Source organism: Ascaphus truei, chromosome 3 (genome assembly GCF_040206685.1).
Source record: "Ascaphus truei isolate aAscTru1 chromosome 3, aAscTru1.hap1, whole genome shotgun sequence".
Taxonomy (NCBI): domain Eukaryota; kingdom Metazoa; phylum Chordata; class Amphibia; order Anura; family Ascaphidae; genus Ascaphus; species Ascaphus truei.
In genome coordinates, this window is record NC_134485.1 from 397,529,625 (window position 1) to 397,553,240 (window position 23,616).

At 44.6% G+C, this 23,616-nt stretch overlaps 1 protein-coding gene across 2 annotated transcripts in view; it reads left to right on the forward strand.

Moving 5' to 3' along the window:
• The window catches only part of LOC142490342 (transmembrane 4 L6 family member 1-like), a 42,568-nt gene extending 24,401 nt beyond the window's left edge, over positions 1-18,167 (forward strand). For both annotated transcript variants that reach the window (XM_075592506.1, XM_075592507.1), the window contains exons 3-6: positions 9,938-10,003; positions 12,279-12,424; positions 13,412-13,598; positions 17,624-18,167. In XM_075592506.1, the coding sequence (XP_075448621.1) occupies positions 9,938-10,003; positions 12,279-12,424; positions 13,412-13,598; positions 17,624-17,638 (414 nt within the window). In that variant the 3' untranslated portion in view covers positions 17,639-18,167. The remainder of the gene's footprint in view (positions 1-9,937; positions 10,004-12,278; positions 12,425-13,411; positions 13,599-17,623) is intronic.
• Positions 18,168-23,616: the final 5,449 nt, after the last annotated feature.

Consider the following 23,616-nt stretch of genomic DNA (forward strand, 5'->3'; position numbering starts at 1 on the left):
ATCGTGTGTTCGCCTTGGTGCAGCGCCTCCACCTGTGAGGGATCCCGTCGTAGTAGGATAAGCCCCTCACAGGAACAATGCAAATAGTAATACTCACACAGGTATATAATATCAACTTTTACTGAACGCACATATAATATAACAACCAATACCCCACAGTGCAATGCACACCCAACCCAGTACCACCAGTGAGTGTCCCCAAAATACATTGGGTGCTAGGCACTAATACCCTGATGTCCCTCTCCCAATGTCTGGGCCCACCCAAAAGTGTATGGAGAGGCGCTACCCCGTGATCTGTTGGTGCACGTTGCTGAGGTAACTGCCGGGTACTCCAGTACCTGGTGCGGCCGACTAGCAACAGGGATCCGCTGATCCAGCGACGTTGTCGTCCGCGAAGGCGCTTGCCTCTGCGTGGGGTTAACTCCGGTAGGAGGGTCTCACCTTTAAGAGTCTCTTAACAAAGGTGATATAAAAAAGTAACTGTGGCGCTCCCAAAATGTATATATTATCCACACTACTAGTGGAATGGACCAATATCTAAATACAATAGAGCAAGAGATAAAACCAGAAATAATAGTTGATATACTGGCCCCTCTGTTGGTTTGCTGCTCGACCAGATTGAGGACCTTCCCTGGATCCTTATTGGGCAGTGGAATTGGAGTTTTTGTGGTCAGCACAAGGAGATATCATGTATATGCAAATGATATATAAAACAATAATTAATACCATGTATATATGGCTAAATCAATCTAAACACACATATATACACAAGACATAGGCTATGTAGGGGAAGATGTGAAATATAGTATAATAGACAGCTACTCACACGGCCATGTGTGAGTAAGAATCTCAACACAGTTTTCTTTAGACAGCTAGGTACCTGGTGTCTCTCCTCCGTGGCATGTATATGGAATACCCTCTCTATCTTGATGGTGAGCCTGCACCTCTCCCATGACCTGGTTAGGATGACAGTCATAGACAAACCTTTTTCTTACACATTGCCTATGACTGTCATCCTAACCGGGTCACGGGAGAGGTGCAGGCTCACCATCAAGATACAGAGGGTATTCCATATACATGCCACGGAGGAGAGACACCAGGTGCCTAGCTGTCTAAAGAAAACTGTGTTGAGATTTTTACTCACACATGGCCATGTGAGTAGCTGTCTATTATACTATATTTCACATCTTCCCCTACATAGCCTATCTCTTAACAAAGGTGGTCTGGCCACAATTCACCACTCACCGTCTTCGCTGATGCCAATCCTCACTTACTAGCAACTACTGTGGAAACGTCCCTGACTATGTGCTTTTCCTGTAGCAAACACAAGCTGAACATGAGTGGGGCCTATCTGAGACCTAAGGGGTACTCTGGCCTAGTCTGGGTGCCACTGACACCCAGACCCTACCTTCCCCTTCTCTGTCCTGGCTCCAATTTCCCCTCGCGCTCTAAGTGCGCCAAATGTATATCTATCCTCTCTACAGAGGATACGGGGAATCCTATTGGTCAACACTGCCCACATGGGTTTTATGCCCCAAATAACTCTGGGGAGTGTAGTTCCCTTGTGGAGCTATGTAGAAGATGGTCGCCGCTCTCTCTGGTTCCTCTGTGCATGCGCACCTTCTAACATGGCCGCAGGACGTATGAATGCTCTGCACATGCACAAGCTGTCTTCTGCGCATGCGCGGCTATCGATAATGCGATCCCCGCAGCCGCAACGAGGTAAGGGAGCCAAGGGGGGATCTGGCTACATACATCTAAACCCTTTTTTCTGTTAAGGAGGGAGATTCCAGTATTGCCAACTTGACTGCATGTTATCATGAGATTCCAATCTTGTCATTCATTTTCATCACTAATTCCAATGCTTTCGGCTTCACATAGTCCGTCATTTCTATGGAGAGTGGACATGTCTGGACTAGAATCTCAGTGAGATCCTGAATTAGGTTGGCAATACTGTGATTCATTACTACGCCTTCTGGCACCTGCTTCTTCTAGAACATCATGTGGAATATATCCATTTCATTTGTTTTACCACTTGGAGCAGAAAACCCATACTACTAGTATTGTTTTAAATTGTTTTCATTGTGTCATTTCTCTCTGCCCCAGGGGGTCCATTGGAGTTTAATCAAAGTACCTTTGGATAGTGGAAACCCCAGGTTTACAGGAAAAAAATACTTTTAAATCGTTACAATAATATTTCTTGTCCATAAAAACATTAGGATACCGGAGGCGCATGTGTGACGGATCGGGAGATGGCGGCTTAATTTGAAGGCTCCGCCGATCCCCTGCACAATTAAATAAATAAATACCACTAACACCCGTCCTAACACGGCACAAACTATACCCGACGAAGCTCTAAAGTGGCGGCTATGCCAACAACCCGGGCCACGACAAAAAGCACCAAGAGAAAGTCCCTAGATCTGCAATCTTATTTTTGGCACACAGAGCAGGCAAGGACCAGGGACGAGACGGCCATGTCAGCAGGCGGGAGTTCCGATACGGACTCCACGCAAGGACGGGGAGACCCAGATGAAGACGCGGAGATGCAGCCTGTCCTCCAGAAGGACATGACACAATTTCTAAAAGAAATAAAATATTTTTTCCGGCATGAAATGGATGGGCTGTGCAAAGATATCCAGGGGATAGGGGAACGCACCCACGATTTGGAGCAGCAAATGGACATTTCTATGGAGTGTCACCAGCACACAGGACAAGAACTTGCCCATATAAAACAAAGGTTGTTGGAACTAGAAGAGAAACAGGAAGATGGAGAAAATCGAGATAGAATAAATAATATCAGGTTGAGAGGCATACTGTACCTGAGGAGGTTCTGGACGTCGAGGACTTCGTGAGGAGGTGAATGGAGTCCCTGCTGCCAGATAAATCCCCTTCAGAGCTCCAGCTGGACAGATGCCATCGTGCCTTGCGGGCGAAGCCTCTTCCCAACAACCCCCCGAGAGATGTCATCATGTGCATACACTACTTCAAAATAAAAGAGGAGATATGTAAAATCACTAGGGCATCCCCTACACTTCAATTTGATGGCGTGAAACTGTCTGTCTATCAGGACATATCCCCCACTACACTTAATAAAAGACGTGCCCTACATCCCCTAACAAAGGTGCTGAGAGATAGGGGCATACACTACAGGTGGGTCTTCCCCTTTGGGCTCCTCGTCATTAAAGATGGTAAGGCTCACAGCCTGCGGCATCTGGAAGAAGGGGCAGCGCTCCTAAAAACCTTGGTAGTCAAAGTCACGCTCCCGCCGCCAACAGAGCAGCGCCCGTCGGCAGAGACATCCTGGTCAAAAGTGAACAGAGCTGCCGAGAGCAAGAAAGCCAAGAATAAAAATAAACCCTGAGTTGGAGAGTCTGCTTGATTGATGCCCCCGTACTGGTATTCCGAGTGCTCCGGATGGGTCGGGGTGGCGCGTTGCCCCCGGGGATGCCACGGGAGAGGGGTGCAGGCAAAAGTTCAAGTTTAAATCCTGTTACCACTGTTTAAAGTGATATTGCTGCGCTGTCTCCATGTAAATCGACCTCAGGGAAAAGCAAGAAAATGCCTGGTTTAAAAACTGACAGTGTACAAAAGATGACGCCTCCTTAACCTGCCTGAGGAACCATCGTGGTGCCGAAGAAGAAGCTGAGACTTTTCGCGGGCTATCATGGCGCCCATGCAAAAGGCGCGAATGGTCTGCTGCGGAGTCAAGGGGGCGGTAAGGGCGGATGCAGAGAGATGGACTCACAGGAGGAGAGGAGGAAGAAAGAGGTCTCACTTACCCGATCCGATGACGAGTGGATATGACGTCAGAGTCAGGGGCCGGAACACCGGAAATGACGTAGCCGGTGGATCGACCCGGAAGTGGAGTCGGGGAATGGTAAGGTCTCGAGGCAGAGGTACGCGCATTCCTCGGCCGAGAGACCTGACCTCTCGCAAGGGGGAGGGGGGGACCCGGGAGAGCGGATCGAAGGGAGGAAGCATGAAGCTCGGTCAAAGATACGGCACCGAGCACCAGGCACTATAATCAGCAGGCGGAGCGCGGATAGAAGTGAAGGGGTAAATAGGTAAGAGGGGAGCATCGGAGAATAAGGGAAGAGAGGGCGACGGCAAGAGGGGATAGCAGAGGATAGAGGGAGAACTGAAGGGGAGGGGGGGAGAACGGGGGGAGCGAGGGTTAGGCGAGCTGTAAGGAGTAGGGGGAGGAAGAGGTATGGATCCGGGGGAACATAGGAGGGTTGATAATCACAAGGAGGGGGGAAGGGGGGGGGAAAGAAAGCGGAATGAGAAACAGAATGAAAAAGGGGAAAGATTGTCAAATAGAATCGCAAATGGTTAGCGCAGTAGGTTAAGTTAACACACATAAGGTTCTAAGTTTGGGAGCAGGACATACAGCTACAAAATAGGGTTTTCCAGGATAGCTGGGTGTAAGGATCATGCAATGGCATACATTATAGGAGTATTTAGTTTGGAACAATATAATGATCCATAGCGCAGGGGGTTGGGCGGTTGCCCCGCTCTCCTGGCAGTAGGCATGGGCCTAGACCGCACTGAACCAGGGAACATCTAGGTCAGTGGGGAAAGTCCCAGGAAATGTGGACCTCCTACAGAACTGGAACCTTGCGTGGAGGAACTGTGCGTTGGATGCAAGGGCACGGGGTCCCCGGGCATATGAGCTCGGACCTGCAAGGTCTAGCATGAGCTCAAAACAGTTGTTGACTATGTTGTTTATGATCATGTCTATGGCAATGTCTATACTATATGTTGTGTTGTCTTCCTGGTATGTATTTGTTAGTGTCTCCCCCCCCCCCCGTTGACACAACGATAAACAAGCAAGGCCTTAGGGGAATTTTTAGCCAAGGCGGAACTACCAAAACTAACAAGGTTGGAGCGGGAGTTCCTTGGTAGGGAGTTTACAGTGGAGGAACTACAAGAAGTAGTTGCTAACCTTAAACCTGCTAAAGCTCCAGGCCCAGATGGATTTTCTAACTTGTACTATAAAAAATACATAGGAATCCTGTCCCCGCACTTGCTAAGGATGTTCAACCATATTCTAGCAGGGGGCTCCTTCTCAGACATGATGTTGCAGGCGTCCATCTCAGTGATTCATAAGCAGGGCAAAGATCCCACCATTTGTCCAAGCTATCGGCCAATATCTTTGATTAACTTAGATATTAAAATTTACTCCAAATTACTGGCCAATTGATTGAGTTCGATTCTGCCTAGGCTGATTCACCCAGACCAAGTTGGCTTCATCGCAGGTAGGCAAGCGGACGATAACACTAGAAGGATAATTGATACTATGTATAGACTATATAAATGCCAACAAGATCCCGGGTATGATTGTAAGCTTAAAGAAAAAGCCTTTGACAGAATTGAGTGGCCCTACCTGGATGCCACGCTTGCAGCATTTGGAATGGGGGACACGGTAACATGGGCAATCAAAGCGCTGTACACAAATCCAACAGCGCGGGTAGTCCATCAGGGGTACCCGTCAGACTCGCTGCAAATTAAAAGTGGTACAAGACAGGGCTGCCCACTTTTGCCACTGTTGTTTGCCCTACGCATAGAACCACTTGCAAACCATATTCGCAGTAATAAAGATATCACAGGAATCCAAATACAATCTCAGGAGTACAAAACCGCGTTATACGCGGATGATGTTATCCTGACATTGTCAAAGCCCCTAGTCTCCCTACCCAACCTCTTTGACCTCCTGGATAAATTCAATTCGGTTTCAGGGTTTAAGATCAACCAATCAAAATCGGAGGCGCTGAACCTGAACCTCCCTAAAACTACCGAAAAACTAATAGAGATTAACTTCAATTTGAATTGGCAACCCAAGATGATTAAATATCTGGGAGTTAATCTCACAAAGGAGGTCAAATCACTATATAAGGCAAACTACCCCAAACTCTTACAATCCTTGAGAAGGGAGCTGAAGGAATGGGCGACATTCGGTATCTCCTGGATTGGAAGAATTTATAGCGTTAAGATGAACCTTCTGCCCAGACTCTTATACCTTTTCCAGACACTCCCCATACCCATAGATAGAGCGGATATAAGAGACCTGCAGGCTCAGATCTTTAAATTTATCTGGAACAATAGGAAAGCTAGGATACCAGCAACAACACTGATAAAACCCAAAACAGCAGGCGGACTGGCGGTACCTTGCTTGTTCTCGTATTACAGAGCGGCGCAGATGGGTCGAGCTGGAGAGCGAGCTGTGTGCCCCATTGGACATTCAGAACCTGATTTGGTATCCAAAATTTAGGCTAAAGAAAATCTCGAGACCGCTATCCTCAATGACTAACTCATTCTCGGTTTGGGAAGCCACTAAATTTAAATGCGCCTTAACCAAGCGGTACTCGCTGATGACACCACTATTCGGCAACCCTGATTTTGCTCCGGGGCTGGATGAGGGACACTTTGTACTCTGGAAGCAGAGAGGGTACGGGAGGTTGAGGGATCTGGAAGGCATAAGCACTATTCAAACATTCACGCAAATTCAGGCCGACAAAGGCATCCCCAACACAGAATTTTTTAGATACCTCCAGATTCGGGCATTTTACACCAAATACAAGAACCGTCCTAAAGTGTGAATTTCGAATCACTCTGTGCACGTGGGCACAATACTTCGGGACTTACGTCTCAGCTGTACAGAGAGGTAGTCAATCCTGGGGCCGGCCCCAACATACGTCTTGACTACATGACCCACTGGGAGAGAGACTTAGGGGAGACTTTAGAGGACGAAGACTGGACAGACATACTCGAGGCGACAGCAAAAACATCGATTTGTACGACGTTGAAGGAGAACTCATATAAGGTGTTGATGAGGTGGTATCTCACTCCAGTTAGGTTATCAAAATTTGTCACGGGTTACTCCCCCTTGTGCCCTAGACAATGCAGAGAGCCCGGAGACCTGCTGCACATGCTGTGGTCTTGCCCTCGACTGCGCACAATGTGGGAACAAGTTCAGAGTTGGCTGGAGAGGATCTTGGGCCTCGAAATTCCTCTAGATCCTTGGCTATTTCTCCTAAATCGGCCACTAGAGGGCCTGTCGAGAGCAGGAAACAAATTGGTCGCTCATTTTGCGACGGCGGTGAGATCTGAGACGGCAGCATTGTGGAAGCAAAATACAACCCCATCGTTAGAAAAGATTCGGAACAGAATTTGGTTCGTTTGCCAGATGGAGAAATTGACAAGTTTGATCAACGACACTGGAGCAAATTTTCAAAAAGTCTGGTTCCCCTGGCTGGCACAGACTGACATTATAGGGGTGAGCAATGCCACCATTTGGCTGTAATAATGGAAGGTGAGTTCTCCTTCGACGCGTTCCGGAAGACAGTGTAGTGGGTACGAGCCCCAGATACAGACCAGCGAGGTGACGTGGAAGGAACCGCCCAACACAGGGTTGCACAGTACGAGCTGAACGCCCCACAGAGATGCAAGAAGATGTGGAATACGGGTCAACCCCCCCTACCCATCCCCCCTACCCTACCTCTGCCCCCCTGCCGTGTTACCCCCCTTCCCACATGTGTCTCCCCCAATGTGTCACTACCCTCCCCCCCTGAGTCGATGTTTTAGGTGTATAAGAATCAGTAAGTAATGTGGTAACTTCAGCTAATATGGGCCAAAAAATGTCTTCACACTGCTGTATGCTTGGAAAAGGATGAAAATAAAAAGTTGAAAAAAAAAACATTAGGATACCAAATGTCATCTCAGTTTTCTATTGGGTGACCCTAAGGTCACCTTTGATTATTTTCTAAATTCACTGGTACATTTAAAAAGACAATGTGGGAGCACGAGCTCGGAGAACTTGGGTTCAGCTCTAAGGTGCAGAAAAATGCAATCCTCCCCCTCCAAAAACACCTGGGAGATTGCTAATATAATGTTTTAATTACATAGCATCACTAATTTACATTGACAAGATAGTTTACAGATCGGATTATATGAGCACAAGAAGGTAATGGCGTTTATTTTTCCCTCTGCTACAGACAATGGAATGCTTATCTTATTATGTTTTAACTATTGATATAATCTGTGAATACATTCTACCCATTCTATGCGCAGATGCACTAAGCTACATGAAATCAGGCAAATAAGGTCCGATTACCTAAATAAGTAAGTTATTTCCCCTGATTTTAATGCATATCCACAAAGGTAATTATATCCAAAAGCAAAAGCCATGTTTCGCTCATTAATATAGACTTAACATCAGGTTAGATTAGCACTGCCTTGCTTTAGCATAAAATAGCATGCTCTCGTAACACCTATCTTATCTATTGGTGGCGTTACTCCCATCGAAAGAGGGAGGGAGAGGGAGAATTTAGATATGTAAAGTGTATTTAAATTACTTAAAGCTGCAGACCAAGCAATATTGTACATGTGTGTTTTTTTTTTCAAATAAATCAGGTATGTACTACGAGAAAATACTTGTAGCATTTTTTTAAACCACCCTGAAAGACTTTTTTTAATATATTATAATGTAACGAGCATTTTTTGTTTATATGGCAACCCTTTACAAAGTCACATCCCCTTCCTCTTCTCATGCAGGCACTGGCACACGCCATTTTCAGCCCTGCCCTCTCTCTTGTAGTGCACCAATTGTATCTAGTGATTGCCTGGTCACATGATCTTCCCAACAGAACTTTGCATCTTTGCTCCTCTTATGCTGCACTGACAGCCATTTAGTGAACCCCTGAGCCATATCTTCGCCGATCGATCACAGGAGAACAGATCGATCAGCAACTTAGCGAATTACTTATCATTGTGCGGATTGTATCGATGCACAAATTAAAGGGGAAAAAATTAAATAAAAAACAGCAGCTTGGACTGCTGCTTTAAATTAACATTTATTCCTGGTATCTCACATGTGCCCCTTTTTGTGCTCTACATATTGCTCTCTCTGTCTCTAGATGTGAATATCGCCACATTTAGGTAAGACCTCAAAATGTAAAATAGTTAAATCCCTGTGTTAACCTGAATGGCTTTCAGTGCATGTGTGATGTTTGGGGAACATCTCTTTGGCATATCATTAGCACTAACAGTCGGAAACACGCAACCATATGTTAATGCAAGGAGCAGCACTGGGTTAACATTGGGGTACGCTGGGTAAATGTCTTTAGTGGATAGCGGGTACGAATAAGCTAACGTTAATTTAGGTTGATGTTAATTTAGGTTAAATAACGGAGCTTAGTGCATCTGGCCACGTGGTTTATATTTACTTAGTAAATTGATACTGTGTTTCTATGTGTTTTCCATCGCATTTTTGCAGCCATCAGACTTTAGTCAATGACCCCCTGGTCCAAAGCATAAAAACAGTCATTTATCAAAGAGAGTGTAGCCATTCAAACACGGAGGGGGTTTAATGTGGTCATTTGTGCCATTATTGGGCTGTAACATACTGCTCTGCAACATAGATATGCATTTGCTTTGCAATCCATTGCATAACTTGCTTTTCTAGGGTTAATCAATCTATTTACACTGGATAAGACATCCTGTAATCATGTACAATAAAAGCCTATTCTCACACTTAAAAACATATTGAACCCCACAAATCTCTATATCTTCTCTCTCTTTGGCTGCTATTCGGTATGGTGTAAAGTAGGGTAACACATAGGTATCAATGCAGTCCTTTCCATGGAAGGGACATTGATACAATAACATGTTGCCATACTTTTCTATCAGAGCAGAGATTGTTGGGTTGATATCTCTTCATGCATTGGCCATTAGTCTGCCCAGAATGTGGCCCTGCTGTTCTAATTCCTGTCTTTCTCTATTCCCTCTCCACCAATCAATTGTAACTCCTAGGCATATTCACCATGCTAATCCTTTGTTGGACTGCCCCTCCAGCACTGTGCTTTAAGTTGTACTCGTATACAGAATTCTGCTCACCATGTTATGCGTGATGATATAATCCACATGTGTTCATGTGCAGGTTTTCCTTCCAGCCTTTATGATGCTGGGTGCAGGTGGAGAAGGATGCTGTGCAAATAGATGTGGGGTAAGAAAAACAAAAATCTCTTTAAGCATACACTTGTTTTGTTTAAATGTTTCCAGTTACCAAGAAAACATCTATTCAGCGTAAAGTCACCATAAAATATTTCCTTATTTCAAGTCAAGATGCAGTACCACTTTTCAAACGTGTTAAATAGGCTGAAACTAGGTAATTAATGTCTGTTTTGAAAATAATCTGGCAAGTAAAAGTGTTTCTAAATAATTTATGGAAAATGTCCTTTGTTATCCATTACAATAAAATAATGGGGGCTAAAGTTGGGGGGGGGGGGGATTTCTTCCATCCCAGTGATAACCTGAATAGAAATACAGGTAGTCCTCGTTATCCAATGTTTCACTTTACAGCGAATGGCATATCCAACGCTTTACAATGCAACCCTATGGGCCGTTTTTTGACGCCGGTATGCGGTATCCAACGCTCGCCGCCACTGATTAACATGGGACTCACTGTACAACGGTTTCACTATCCAACGCTACTTCCAGAACGGATTCCGTTGGATAACCGAGGACTGCCTGTATTCAGTATTCACACCTCCTCCTTGTGTGATGCTTTATGAGGGAATGATCAATCAATTCAAAACTTCAGGTTACAATGTTGAGAAACATTGCCATTATAAACTCTTAAAAAGGATTCTAAAATGTTACATTTGAATGAGACCCCTCCTCACATCTGAAGCATGGGTTCCAGGGTCTGGCGGGGCTGGGGTCTGTGACATGCAGTGTCATAGAGTGTGGTGGCGGGGTTATGAAGAATGGGGTTACATTTTGATCAGCTGGGCAGAGTTATGATAAGAACAAACAGGAGAGGTGAAGGAGCACAGCAAAAAGTGAGAACTGGAGGCAGGATGAAGAACTAAAAAAATTAAAAATGTAATGCAGCATAATACCAAAACGAAGACAAAAATAGGACACCTCAGACATGGAGGAATTGGAAAGAGTTATGATGATTGAGGATGGGGCTGGGACTTTACGGTTCTTCCAATAGTGCCCACTCAACAGTCAAATGGAGGTACATTGACTTAGTTGCTCTACATAGGTGTGGGACCCGGACCCCTTGTTGCTTTGGGTTCTTAATCGGTATTAAAATGATTAGTTTAGGCCCCTACGGGCATCCTGGTGGGTATTTCTTATGTGACCCAATACATTTCACCTTTTTGGAAACTGCCAATTCCATACAGAACATTAACGCAGATCCGCGGTTAGAGCTGATCCGCTGGTCCTTGTCCCGTGGAGTTTACAATCTATGTTTTTGGTCCCTGAGGCACAGGAAATAAAGTGACTTGCCCAATTTCACAAGGAGCCGACACCGGGAATTGAACCACGTTTCTCTGCATCAAACTCAGTGCCAGTCAGTGTCTTTATTCACTGAGCCATTACAATAAAATTCTCCTACTGTACATACACTTAGTAACTTAGTATTTCATCCTTTAGTGGACCTGTATAGGGAAGTCCCATTTGTATGTATAATGCACTTTTTTTAAGACGGGTAGTTGAACATTAAATTAAGAGCTGATATCTTGATTTGGGGATAATAAATTGATGTAAAAGGGCATTGAGGGAAGTTAAAATTCATCCCATTACAGTATGTGCCCCAACTCCTACTTTAACTTCTTCTACAGCTCCAATTTATATAACTACTTCCATATCATTTGTTGATATATGCTGTGTATGCAAAAAAGCTGTTGCTAATGAACTATTCACATTAATAGTAATAATGCCAGTAAACTGATATTGAGAAACAAAATGACTCTAAAAATGTGGGCCAATAATTGTTTACTGATGAAGACACCAAGATTCCAGTATTTATTTTATGTGTGGTTGCCTTATCTCTTGACATCATCATCATCATTAATTTTTTTGAGTATAAGCAGACCTCTGCTTAAGGGGGCATCACAATACTTTACAGTTAAACAAATTAAAATGATATACAATTGTTTTGTTAGACAGGAAAAGCCAGAAGGAAGAAGTAAGTCTTACACGGAGCCCAGAGTCTTACACACTAGTATTCCTTAACACAATACAGTATATTGCTTCCCCACTAGCACTGAAATTGTTAACATCAACTTATGTTATGCTATACAGAACAATACAAGAATAACATAATGCTGTTGAGTATTAGCTGTATTTTATCATAAATAGAAAGGTTTTACCATTTTCGTTAGCAGAAGTTGGGTGGTGTACATGGTAAACACTGCTTTGTACTGTATTTCCACTGAGATCAGATTCTTTAAGTGTTCGCCTGTCTTGTATTTGTATGTCTTCAGATGATCCTAACTGTCCTTCTGGCTGCATTGGGGGCTCTTGGTGGAGCATACTGTGTGGTCATCTCTGCAATGGGTTTGGCTTCTGGACCTTTATGTGACACAGGTGATGGAGTATATGTATACCCTTTCAGAAATGAGACCGAAGAGTAAGTTTGCTTAATTTCATATATAGGATAGCTTTATGTCTGGCCCAAGCATTTATTAATTCCCTCACTGCATTCTCCAACACATCTGTTGGGAGGTTATCCCATGAAACCAAACCTTTCTGTGAAGCAGTAATTTCTCCCATTTCCCCTGAATCTCCCACCTTCCCCCTTCAGAATCTCGTGATCTCTTGATCTAGCACCTCTCTCTCTCTGATTTCTCACTTTGGCCAAAGTAAACGTTTTCACGATCGTGCTTGAAGCCTTTATTTTCATGTGGACTTACAGAAGATCCTCTTAAGCCAGTGCAACAATTTTTAAGTGCAAAAGAATAGTGATATCTGAGAGAGACATTTTAAACATAACAGGTATATTAAATGTAAGAAACTTACACTATAAATCTATTTTTAAACAGTAGTTTGGCAGCGAGCTTTCCACCACTGATCCCATCAAAGCTGCAAGCAGATGTAAGGGTTGCAAATTGGGGGCAATGTTCATACATTGATAATAAGAGGCACTTAATCACAACATTTACGGGTACCATTGAGCTGCCTTAGCATTCTCCTTGTACGTCATAAAGGATGGCATGTCAGGAGCTATATTTCCTCATTTTCTAGAGGGAGATTGTATTTACCGGTGGTCCATTGGAGAACTAAACACAGAAGTAGAGCCTCCTCCACGTTGATTTACATCATCAGGGGACTGCCTTTGGCCAATGATTGCTGCTCCAAATGATCATGTAATTGTGATCCCAGGCGAATGGTGGCACTGAGGTGCTGCCACTCTTCCGGCAGTGAAAGGGTTACGTTAACAGAAATATAACACATGTTTGCCTTCATACATACAGTAGCTTTTGATTTCTCATTTGTTTTGCGGTTTGACATGAGTCTTGTGAAATCATTCTGTAATGCACACACTTTCAGTACAAGTTTATCTAATTACATATTATACAAATTAATGCCCTACCTGTTGTATTTTTACTCCCTTTAGTGAGAGCTATTTATTCAAGAAGGATACCTGGAGCATTTGCAAGAAACCTAAAAACATAGTGCTGTGGAACATTGTCCTCTTTTCCATTCTCCTGGGCATTGGTGCCATTGAAGCTGTTTTGTGCCTCATTCAAGTCATCAATGGACTTTTTGGATTCTTCTGTGGTACATGCTTGAGAAAAAGGAGGGTCAGTATTGAATCCCCAACCTATTTAAATAGCTAAAACAGGGCTTTACAGTGCTGACCCATAAAGTACTTTGACTGAAAGACCCCTGGCTTAGTAAATGTAGGGAATAGTTAATACACAAATTAATCGTTCCTGGCGCTGTGAATAAAGTCCAAAAATACCGTGAACCAACAAGGCAGTCTCTAGTATAGGCTTCCTTAGGCAGGTTGATGGTCTTGATAGTGATATTTCAGACGGGGGAGTTGTAGTCCTTATGAATGATGTTCAGCTGTTTCTGAAATAACAGAAAAGACAACAGGGCACACCAATTGCGTAGTGTGTTTATTCAATTGTCCCCCTATCTAAAATCCTAGAATCCTACTTACAGGATATGGGCTAGCAACATTCAGTTGAGAGAATCTGTGACATCCGTCCCTTTCCTTCAGATCATCTCACGGATCCCACGTGGTCTGGTCTGCTGGAATCTCCCTCACTCAGTGTCGATTTTTCACTCCAACACTCCCACAGGTTCAAGAGTGGGAGGGGGTGGAAATTAAACAATACTAGTGTGATATCGTACAGGATTTAATAGCTCAAGAAAAAACGTTAAAATCACACTTACATAAATACAGGGTATCAAATACCGCACAAACTGCCGTCCGCAACCTGCACTGCTCCTATAGACTGCCGAGGAGAGAATCGCCGCACGCTACACTCGATACCGGAACCTCGAGTGACGTCATGTATATTAGATTATATTTAATAATGAGTGCAATTTATAGGGACTTCTAGTGACCCTCTTTGGTCACTTATCTGTGTTTTGCCTACGTACAACTGTAGTAAGATTTGCTGTCCTTAGCATCGTGGATGAACAAGCAAAAGTCTGTGGCACCTGAGACAGCGTCTGGCGCGATGGAGCCGCGGGGGTTCCATGCGTCTGATTCTTTAATCCTTTAGTGTGTTGCTCCCATCCTGACCATGACATTAGTTTAACACCAAAGTTTAAAAAAAAAAAAAAGAGAGGAAAGAAGAGGGAAAAAACTCTGGCAATAACTCTATAGAAGGTGAATCATACCTAACGGTGGTGTTAAGGCAAAAACAAAGCCCCCAATGCCAAATCCAATCTGACAAATTATATAGACAAATATTATCTTTTTTCTTCTCATATGTAAGGGTCATTTAGTTCAATTCTTTGGCCAAAGCATTATAAGCCTGCAGCCACGTAACGGTAACACATTTTCTGCAGGTCCTACGCTAGCTGTGTAAACGTTCTCTTCACCGCTCTAATGGTGGGACAAGTGGCTCAATAGACTGGTCATTCTCAGGTGTATAATAGGACCTGCAATTTAAAAGGTAGGATGTGCTGCTACACCCATCCAGACCCTTTATAAGCTCTATTGTAGGGATGTGAGTGATGCAAGCTTAGGCATGACCTACCTAAAGTAACGTTAAGTCCCAGCGTTAACCTTGACTGCCTAGTGTGTATGTGCTGTGGTGGGGGACACTTCTTTTTCATCTCATTCCTTCTAATGGCTGTTACAGTTAATGCAATGCAACTTTCCACAAATGTTATGCCAATTATTTTCCTTGCTGTCTACTCCATAGGGGCATTATATTATAATGTTATTGATACACTGCGTCATAGGGTTAGGTTTTTGACTCGTCTGGTTTCTGCTTTACTGAGAAGTTCCTTGGAGGTGTATGGCTCCTCCCTTCAGGACAGAGCCCCTACCAATTCTCCAATTAGCATAAAGGTATTATACACCTCATTGTCAGTCTGCACTTCACCCTCCACTGAAGAGCAGGTCAGTGTCTATGGCTGACAGAAAGAAGAGATGTAAGTTTTAATATTTCACACTAGGGTATTTGTGCGCCAACAGTTCACCTGTATAATAAGGGAACTCTGATACTGTCTTGGGCCAGCTTTTAATTGCACTAGATCACACAAGTATACGCTTCATTTATTTAACCCCTTCAGGGCACTTTCACATATTTCACAAAGTTTAGTCCACAGGACGATAAGAAATTACATATATTCAGTGTAGGTACCTGCGAAACGGAGTCTACCCTGACGAGGTTGGCGGCTTGAATCATGTTTTGATCAAAAGATGCAACCAAATGATTCCTTTGTCACACAGACTTAGGTTCTAAATGTAAACATGTCACTAGTGTATTTTAGCCCAAATTGATAGGAACGCAGGATCTGTTCTTTGTTTTCCATATACTGTATGTAAGGCCAATCCTTTTACCAGCAGCATACTTCATAAAGGGAGGAATACAGGTAATATACAGTATACAGTCTTTTATTTACAGACCTACTATTACATTGTTATTTGAACATCTTTTTCTCCTCTTTGTTTTTGAGCATCAAATTTTGCCCCAATATTCTGACAATATAATGATAATGAAATTAGGTACAGTGTAATAGCACTACTTTTCCCGGGGCATTTCCATCCTTGTATAACAGTGAAAAACTGAAACAGCAAGACAATGATGCACGATGCTTCTTTTTTTTAAAAATCTTTGTGGAAATGTGGTGCACCACGATATTTTAGGAAACAATTTATTAACTTTGGCAGCTCATTTTAAAGCTGCAGTTCAAGCTTCCGTGTTTTTATTTATTTATTTTTAGGTTTTTTTAATTTCAATAGTTTCATGTGAGCAATCTCTACTTACCTAAAGAACTGCATAGCTGCTGGTCAATTCGTTCTCCGTCTGTGTGAGGGCGGATTACATGTACTTAGTGGTGCGTACCTGCGTGGAACAGGAGGGCCTGAGTCTCCCGTGATGGTATGGGGGACAACAGGACCAGGCTTCTGGGGTATTAGCCTCCATTCTTCTAGTGGTGGTGCAGCGCCTCCATCCTCTATACTCCCAGGGATGTGGGATAGGACCTGTATGAAGAGTGAACCCTGGTCCCAGGGTGGATACTCCAGAATCACACAACAGTCTTTGTGGTTAAAAGATAAAGTCTCTCTTTATTGTTCTTAGCCATGCCCGACAATAGCAGCAGCCTGAAGCTACAACAACAACAGCAAGCTCTTCCGCACTCAAGACTCTCCCCTCGGTACAGTCCTTTCCTCCTCTCCTTCCCTCCAAATATGCTCTCCGTCAGGATGGACTGTGCTGGGGCCTCAATACCCCACTGCCCACCGCAGAGGATATCCTCTGGGCGGGGGATGAATCCTCCCCATCACCCTCACCTCGGGGTGAGGGGCATTGGTCCCACCTGAACTTGGCTCGCTCTCCAAATGTAATGGCCCAGCTCTTTCTCTGGCTAGCTCCCAGGACGGAGCTTGGTCTATCACTCCAACTCCTTGGACAGACCCGCTCCAGAGCCGAGTGAGAACAGACAGACTGTCACTTACAGGAACTGGCTGCTAAATAGTCTCTGTCCCACCTCTTATGATGTCAGCAAGACCTCACCTCTGCTCACGCCTGTAGCAGAGTCCGAGGCCTGCATCTATCACGCAAGGTAGGGCATGAAGGGGGAAAACCCATGATTACTACTGGCGCCTGGTCTTAACAGGACTTACCACAGTAGAAGGAAGATAGGTATAGCCTATGCTGTTTACAGGGGGCTACATTTAGATCTGGGGAATGTAAATGGTTGCTATAGGAACAAACATGTGTGTTAAAATAGAATACAAGAAAATTGGTCTTTCAAAGTTGTTGTTTTTTAAAACAGAAAATACTAAAAGTATTTTTCTTACTACAGAACTTATTTATTTAAAAAAAAACACACATGCAGGATATTGCTTGAACTGCAGCTTTAACTCAATGTTGTTTGTGAAATAATCTTGCTCCCTCCACCTTTTTCCTGGGCTGTGTGCAGAGGGGGAGATGGTGGAAAGCAGGCTGCCAACAGATCTCCCTCTCATTCCCCCCAGAGCCTTAATTGGAGCCGATGGCCCCATGCTAAGTTTTCTGCCCCTTCTTTTATGTCCAAGCACCACATATATACTGTAGTTGCAGTATTCATGAATATATTAATTGCAGTTTAATAGAGAGAGCACTGCATTTTTTCCCCTCCTGTTTTCTTTCAGACTGGTGTTGCCTAATCTTCAAGACAAAAATCAAATTCAACGTGATTTAAAAAAAACAACTGAGCAAGATTGAGAAGATTTGCTACAAAGCCACTGATTGAATGTACATCTTCCTCTTATAGACTTTACTTATACTTAGAAATCTGTGTCCCAATGCATAAGTGGAGTGGAAGCAAAAGTATCATTATGACCGCCTGCCTAGCTAGAGAAATAGACGACTGTAGAATAGCTTGCTCCAATTAGTGAGCTGTTAATGCAAGGCAACATTAGAGTGTCCTTTATGATGCTTGTTACCTGATAGATCCAGGTACACAGTATGGTGAGTCACAATGACCCTGACATGGCAAGTAACCACACACTGGATTATGACCCTTAAACATTCACTACAAATAGATCTTGTGATAGTCTAAGTAGGATATACAATGGTATTGTGCACTTGTTGGCAAATGTGTGTTTGTAAATGATTCAACAAATAAAATATCACTTTTATCAATGATTCAATAAAACCTAAACTGGGCTTTATCAACCCAATGTTTTTCACTGATTTCTTGTATTTTATTATGTACTTGCATTTCAGTTACAGATGCAACCAGTTGTATCTACAACCTGCCACAACACATGTGCTAGTGAACCGCAGACCAAAAGTGGCAAGCTCACAACAAAGTGCATAGAAGGACGGGGGGGGGGGGGAATGGCCCATGAGGATTAACACAGCGGGGGGGGGGGGGTCCCTACTTCTGAATGGGACTGCCACTGTGTTAGTCCTACCGGGCTGCACCAGTCTGGAAGAGACGCGCAGTGAGAGCACCCCCTTAATTATCTCAAGGATTACCACAATGGTGATGAATGGGCAACAATTTAAAAAAATCCACAAAATAAAACACTGTGTGTTTTGGGAGAGGGGGGGGGTAGAAGGGGTGGGTAGTAGGGTGCCCATTCATGTGCAATGTGGTTATATGTGCTCCCATTGAGGACATAGGTAACCACAATGGTAGTCAATGGGTGTATTGGCTAGTATTTTGTTTTGTATCATATTTTAATGTTCATTTTATTTTATTGTGTATTTTTTTTTTGCATCACAAATTGGCAAAAGCGCTATTAGCCATTTGGCCACTAGTGCTTCTGCCCATTTGTGGGTATGGGGTGGTGGTGGTAGCTGCCCTGGGGCGGGTGTTTAGGCCTACCAGGAGGGTTGCGGGAGGGATTAACCCCTTCATTACTTTAGCGGTTACAACCGCTAGACAGTAGACCATAGGCAGTTGTGAGCTTTGAATACACGTTGGCACTTCATGAGGCATTAAGTTAGACATTGGGGCCTAGTCTATAAGCCTTCATAACACACTTATCAAGGCCTTTTCACTCAAAATGCCTATTGCTATTCTGTAAGCCTCGATAGGTGGGCGATAAAGGCATGAATTGCCAATTTTTTCAGCTGTCCGAAACAAATCGCCGGGTGAGCAGCAATAATCCACTTTTCTGCAGATTCTGAAACTCATTCAATTCTAGTAGCCTCGATTAGTTTATTGAGACTAATCGTGGCTCTACAATGGCAAATTTCTCCCAAAATCCTCACGCCAGGAAAAGTTGGCGTGAGGCTGGTGAGAACTTGCAGAGAAGGAGGCGAGAGAGGACTTAGAGAAAAAAAATGCATTTGTCCTGCATCAGATTCATGCCAGGAGTCTCCGGAGCTGAGATATATATATAACAATAGGGGAGGCAGTTGGCACTCCAGTAGAGTAAATATGTCCTGGTGTTTGTCACATAGAAATATCACAACAAAAAATTGATCCCTAAAAGAAATCACCTCCGTGAAGAAGGTCCTCCTGTTGGACTGAAACGTGTGTTTGTGTATACCATGTTCCCAACACAATTTTTTGCTTATCATATCTGAGTGCTGTTTCATGATTTCTTTTAGGGATCAATTTTTCTTTATATATTTATATTATAGAACTAGAAAAATGGCAGATAAGAGCCACAAAATTAATAAAGGAGATGGATAATCTGATTTATGAGGAGAGGCTAGCTAAATTAGATTTTTTTACATTAGAAAAGAAGCGTCTAAGAGGGGATATGATAACTATATACAAATATATTCTGGGACAATACAAGGAGCTTTCAAAAGAACTATTCATCCCAAGGGCAGACAAACGATACAGGGTCATGCCTTAAGGTTGAAGGAAAGAAGATTTCACCAGCAACAAAGGAAAGGGTTCTTTACAGTAAGGGCAGTTAAAATGTGGAACTCATTACCCATGGAGACTGTGATGGCAGATACAATAGATATCTTTAAAAAAAAAAAGGTTGGACGTACCGTATGTCTTTTTTCAACCTCATCTACTATGTAACTATGTAACTAAATTTTAACTATTGCAATTTGCTTTTACATTGGTTATTTTGGTACTTGTTCATTATGTTGTAACCCTTTTGATGTGCCAATGCAGCTTTTATACCATAAATATGATAATGTGCAGTAGGCTAGGAATTTCATTCAAGCAAATGTTAGATAGATCTAAATTAATTGAATGTGTCAGAAATCTTTCCGTTTCACTCTGACATAAATACACTGTCATGTATACTCGGTACAGCAAATGCAGAATGCTGAGGAGAGCTGTGTCATTGCAATTAGTTACAGTTTGCATTGGTAGTATTGAGATTTTAGAGAGATCTAAAGCCCCATCTAGTGGAAATGGAGGTTAGAACAAGTCTGAAATCAGTGCCATAAAATCTATAGCACTTTATAATCAAACAGGAGAAAGGTAATGAAATAAAATGCGAAACGCGTTAGAGGGGTTCTTTCTGGTTCTCCGTTTTGTCTACGTTTTAATGAAACTTTTTCACCTATTTTAGCTCTCCAGCCCTTCGTTCATTGTCAGCTGTGCACCGTCCCCTCTTCGTCCATCTAGTGGACAGTTTGTACTGTATGTGAATGCCTAACTATCAAAATCTAATTAGTCTAACTTCAATACTATCAAATCAGTGTGCAGAGGTCTATTTAAAAGTACTTGTCACATACTGTACATGCTCATCCATGTGGACGTGTTTATGTGTGTGAAAGGGGATAACAAACTGGCCGCACGAATGTCAGGCTGCGTCCACACTAGCGCTGGGTGCGCGGCGCTTGACGAGTTTACCTTCTTTAAACTTTATCTTAACAACCCCACTCACGCGGCACACGCACGCTCGTGCGCGGGCACGTACACTCTCCCAAGCTTGGTGCTTGGGGAGACAGTTCATTTTGACTTCGTAGCGCAGTCACATGACCCTGCTCTGACCAATAGGGAGAGAGAGGCAGTATAGGCTGAGCGGAGAGAGGTGGAAGGGGTGGGGGATGGGGCTGAGTGGAAAGAGGTGAAAGGGGGGGGCTGAGCGGAGAGAGGTGGAAAGGGGGAGCGGAGAGAGGTGGAGGGGGAGCGGAGAGAGGTGGAAGGGGGAAGGAGTGAAAAGAGGTGGAAGAGGGAGAGCGACAAAAGTGGAAGGGGGAGCGGAGAGAGGTGGAAGGGGGGAGCGGAGAGAGGTGAAAGGGGGCAGCGGAGAGAGGTGGAAGGGGGGAGTGGAGAGAGGTGGAAGGAGGGAAGCAGGGGGGGTGAGCGGGGGGAGCAGGGGAGGAGGGGGGAGCAGGGGGAGGAGAGGGGTGCAAAGGAGGAGACAGTGGAGAAAGGGGGGAAGGAGAGAAAGGAGGGAAGGGGGAGAGAGAGGAGGGAAGAGGAGAGAGGAGGGAAGGGGGGAGAGAGGAGGGAAGGGGGAGAGAGGAGGGAAGGGGGATAGAGGGAAGGGGAGGAGAGAGGAGGGAAGGGGGGAGAGGAGGGAAGGGGGAAAGGAGAGAATGGAGGGGAAAGGGAGGGAGAGAATGGAGGGAATGGGGAAGGAGAGAATAGAGGGAGGGCGATGGATAGAATGGAGGGAAGGGGGAATGGAGAGAATGGAGGGGAGGGAGAGAATGTAAGGGGGGAGGGAGAAAATGGAGGGAAGAGGGGAAAGAAGATAATGGAGGTGAGGGGGAGGGAGAGAATGGAGGGGGGAGGGAGAGAATGGAGGGGGGAGGGAAAGCATGAAGGGGGGAGGGAGAGAATGGAGGGAATGGGGAGGAGGGAGGGAATGGAGGGGAGGGGGGAGGGAGAGAGAGAATGGAGGGGAGGGGGGAGGGAGAGAATGGAGGGAAGAGGGGAGGGAGAGAGAGAATGGAGGGGAGGGGGGAGGGAGAGAATGGAGGGAAGGGGGGAAAGGAGAGAATGGATTGACACACCCACACATACACACACACAGACACTCAGAGACACGCAGCCCCGATCCAGACAATGACATGCCCCCTCCCTTAATAGCCATGCCCCCCGCTCCTGCTCTAAAATTATTGCAGGACACCCGGCGCTCATGCTTGGAGAATTGGTGACGTCACCGCTCTCAAGCATGAGCGAGCTCAGCGGCAGCGTGGCCGCAGCCTTACTCAGCTCACCGCAGGGCACTAAAGTGAGCATACACACCCCTGAAATTCTTACACCAAACCCCAATTACGCAACCACACCAGGATTAATTTAAGGCCTATGGCTGCGGTCCCAGTCATGACTGTGACATGCGCGCCCAGTGGGGGGGGGAGGGGACGGCGCGTGCACAGCGCTAACCGTGATCTGCGGTCTGAGGGGAGAGAGGGAGCTTGCGATGGGAGGGGGCATGGTCAGGGATTTGCGCCTCCATCGCTAGGAGTAAACTCAATTTCCCCTGCCTCCCTGAAAAGCTGTCGTGCAGAGCAGGAGGAAATTGCACGTCAGGGCAGCAACTGGGCCCAGAGGTACTGGGGGGGGCGGAGTTTAATCGCACAGCGCACGCTGAGACGTGCGCTGTAGTAATTACTGGGATCGCAGCCTTAAATGTAAGGAGTCTAAGGCTACGGCCCCAGTGTTTACTGCTGCACGCACCTGGCGACCCAGCGGCGCGTGCACAGATAATAGACGCGATCTGCTGTCTGTAGGGGAGCGATGGGATTCCTGGGGGGTTGTGTGGGGCATGGCCATGATGGGGCATACCTGCCCTTCCATTGGCTGCCCGCCAACCACGTGATCGCGTCGCAGCACGGGAAGACAAAATTCTTGTCTTCCCTGCAAGCACACGCGCCATCGCGATAAGTGAGCGCCCACACAAAAAGCTACTGGGTCCTGCCTGATAGCGCTGTGTATCTGGTGTGCGGCACGCACACTGTAGCGCGCGCCGCAGCGACCACTGGGGACCACTTTATTATGTATATCGTTATTTATATAGCGCCATTATCGTACTTAGCGCTTCACAGCAGTAATACACAGGACATAATAATATAATAACAAAAAATACAAATAACACATCATAGGAATAAGTGCTTCAGATAGAAAAGTAACATTAGGAAAAGGAGTCCCTGCCCCAAAGAGCTTACAATCAAATTGGTATATCCCTGTATATCTTTCCTTTCTAAAAAGATGTCCAGCCTTTTTTTTTTGAAGATATCTAATGTATCTGCCATCACAGTCTCCATGTGTTGGTATAAATTGGTTACAGAACGGTCTCCTTAATTACTTGCTTACCTGGGCCTGCAAATTATGCAATGCAAAACCTTAACCCTAACCTTCTCACTTCCAGAGCAAGGCAGGACTTAAAAACACACTTAGTAAAAGATTCACCCTTTGGTTGCCCTACTGCCCACGAAGTTTAACCATTTCCTGGCTATACAGAGACAGTACCTTTTATCATTGGAGATGGACAATCATGCTTACACGCTATCAGGAATTTTATACCCTTTCATCAAAGCAATACTCAGGAGAACAACAATTATTAGCACCTGATGTACAGCCCATACTGACATAGATATTTAAGCCCGTGTTTATTAAATTGAACTACGCCTTAGGTGCGTTAAGAACTGTTTAGTAAATCTGGACCTCTGCAAATGCTGTGTTATGCCAGACGTCTGTCATTTTGGAAAGGGAGCTACAGAGGAATCTTGTGAAATCAAAAATTAGCTGGGAATTGAACTA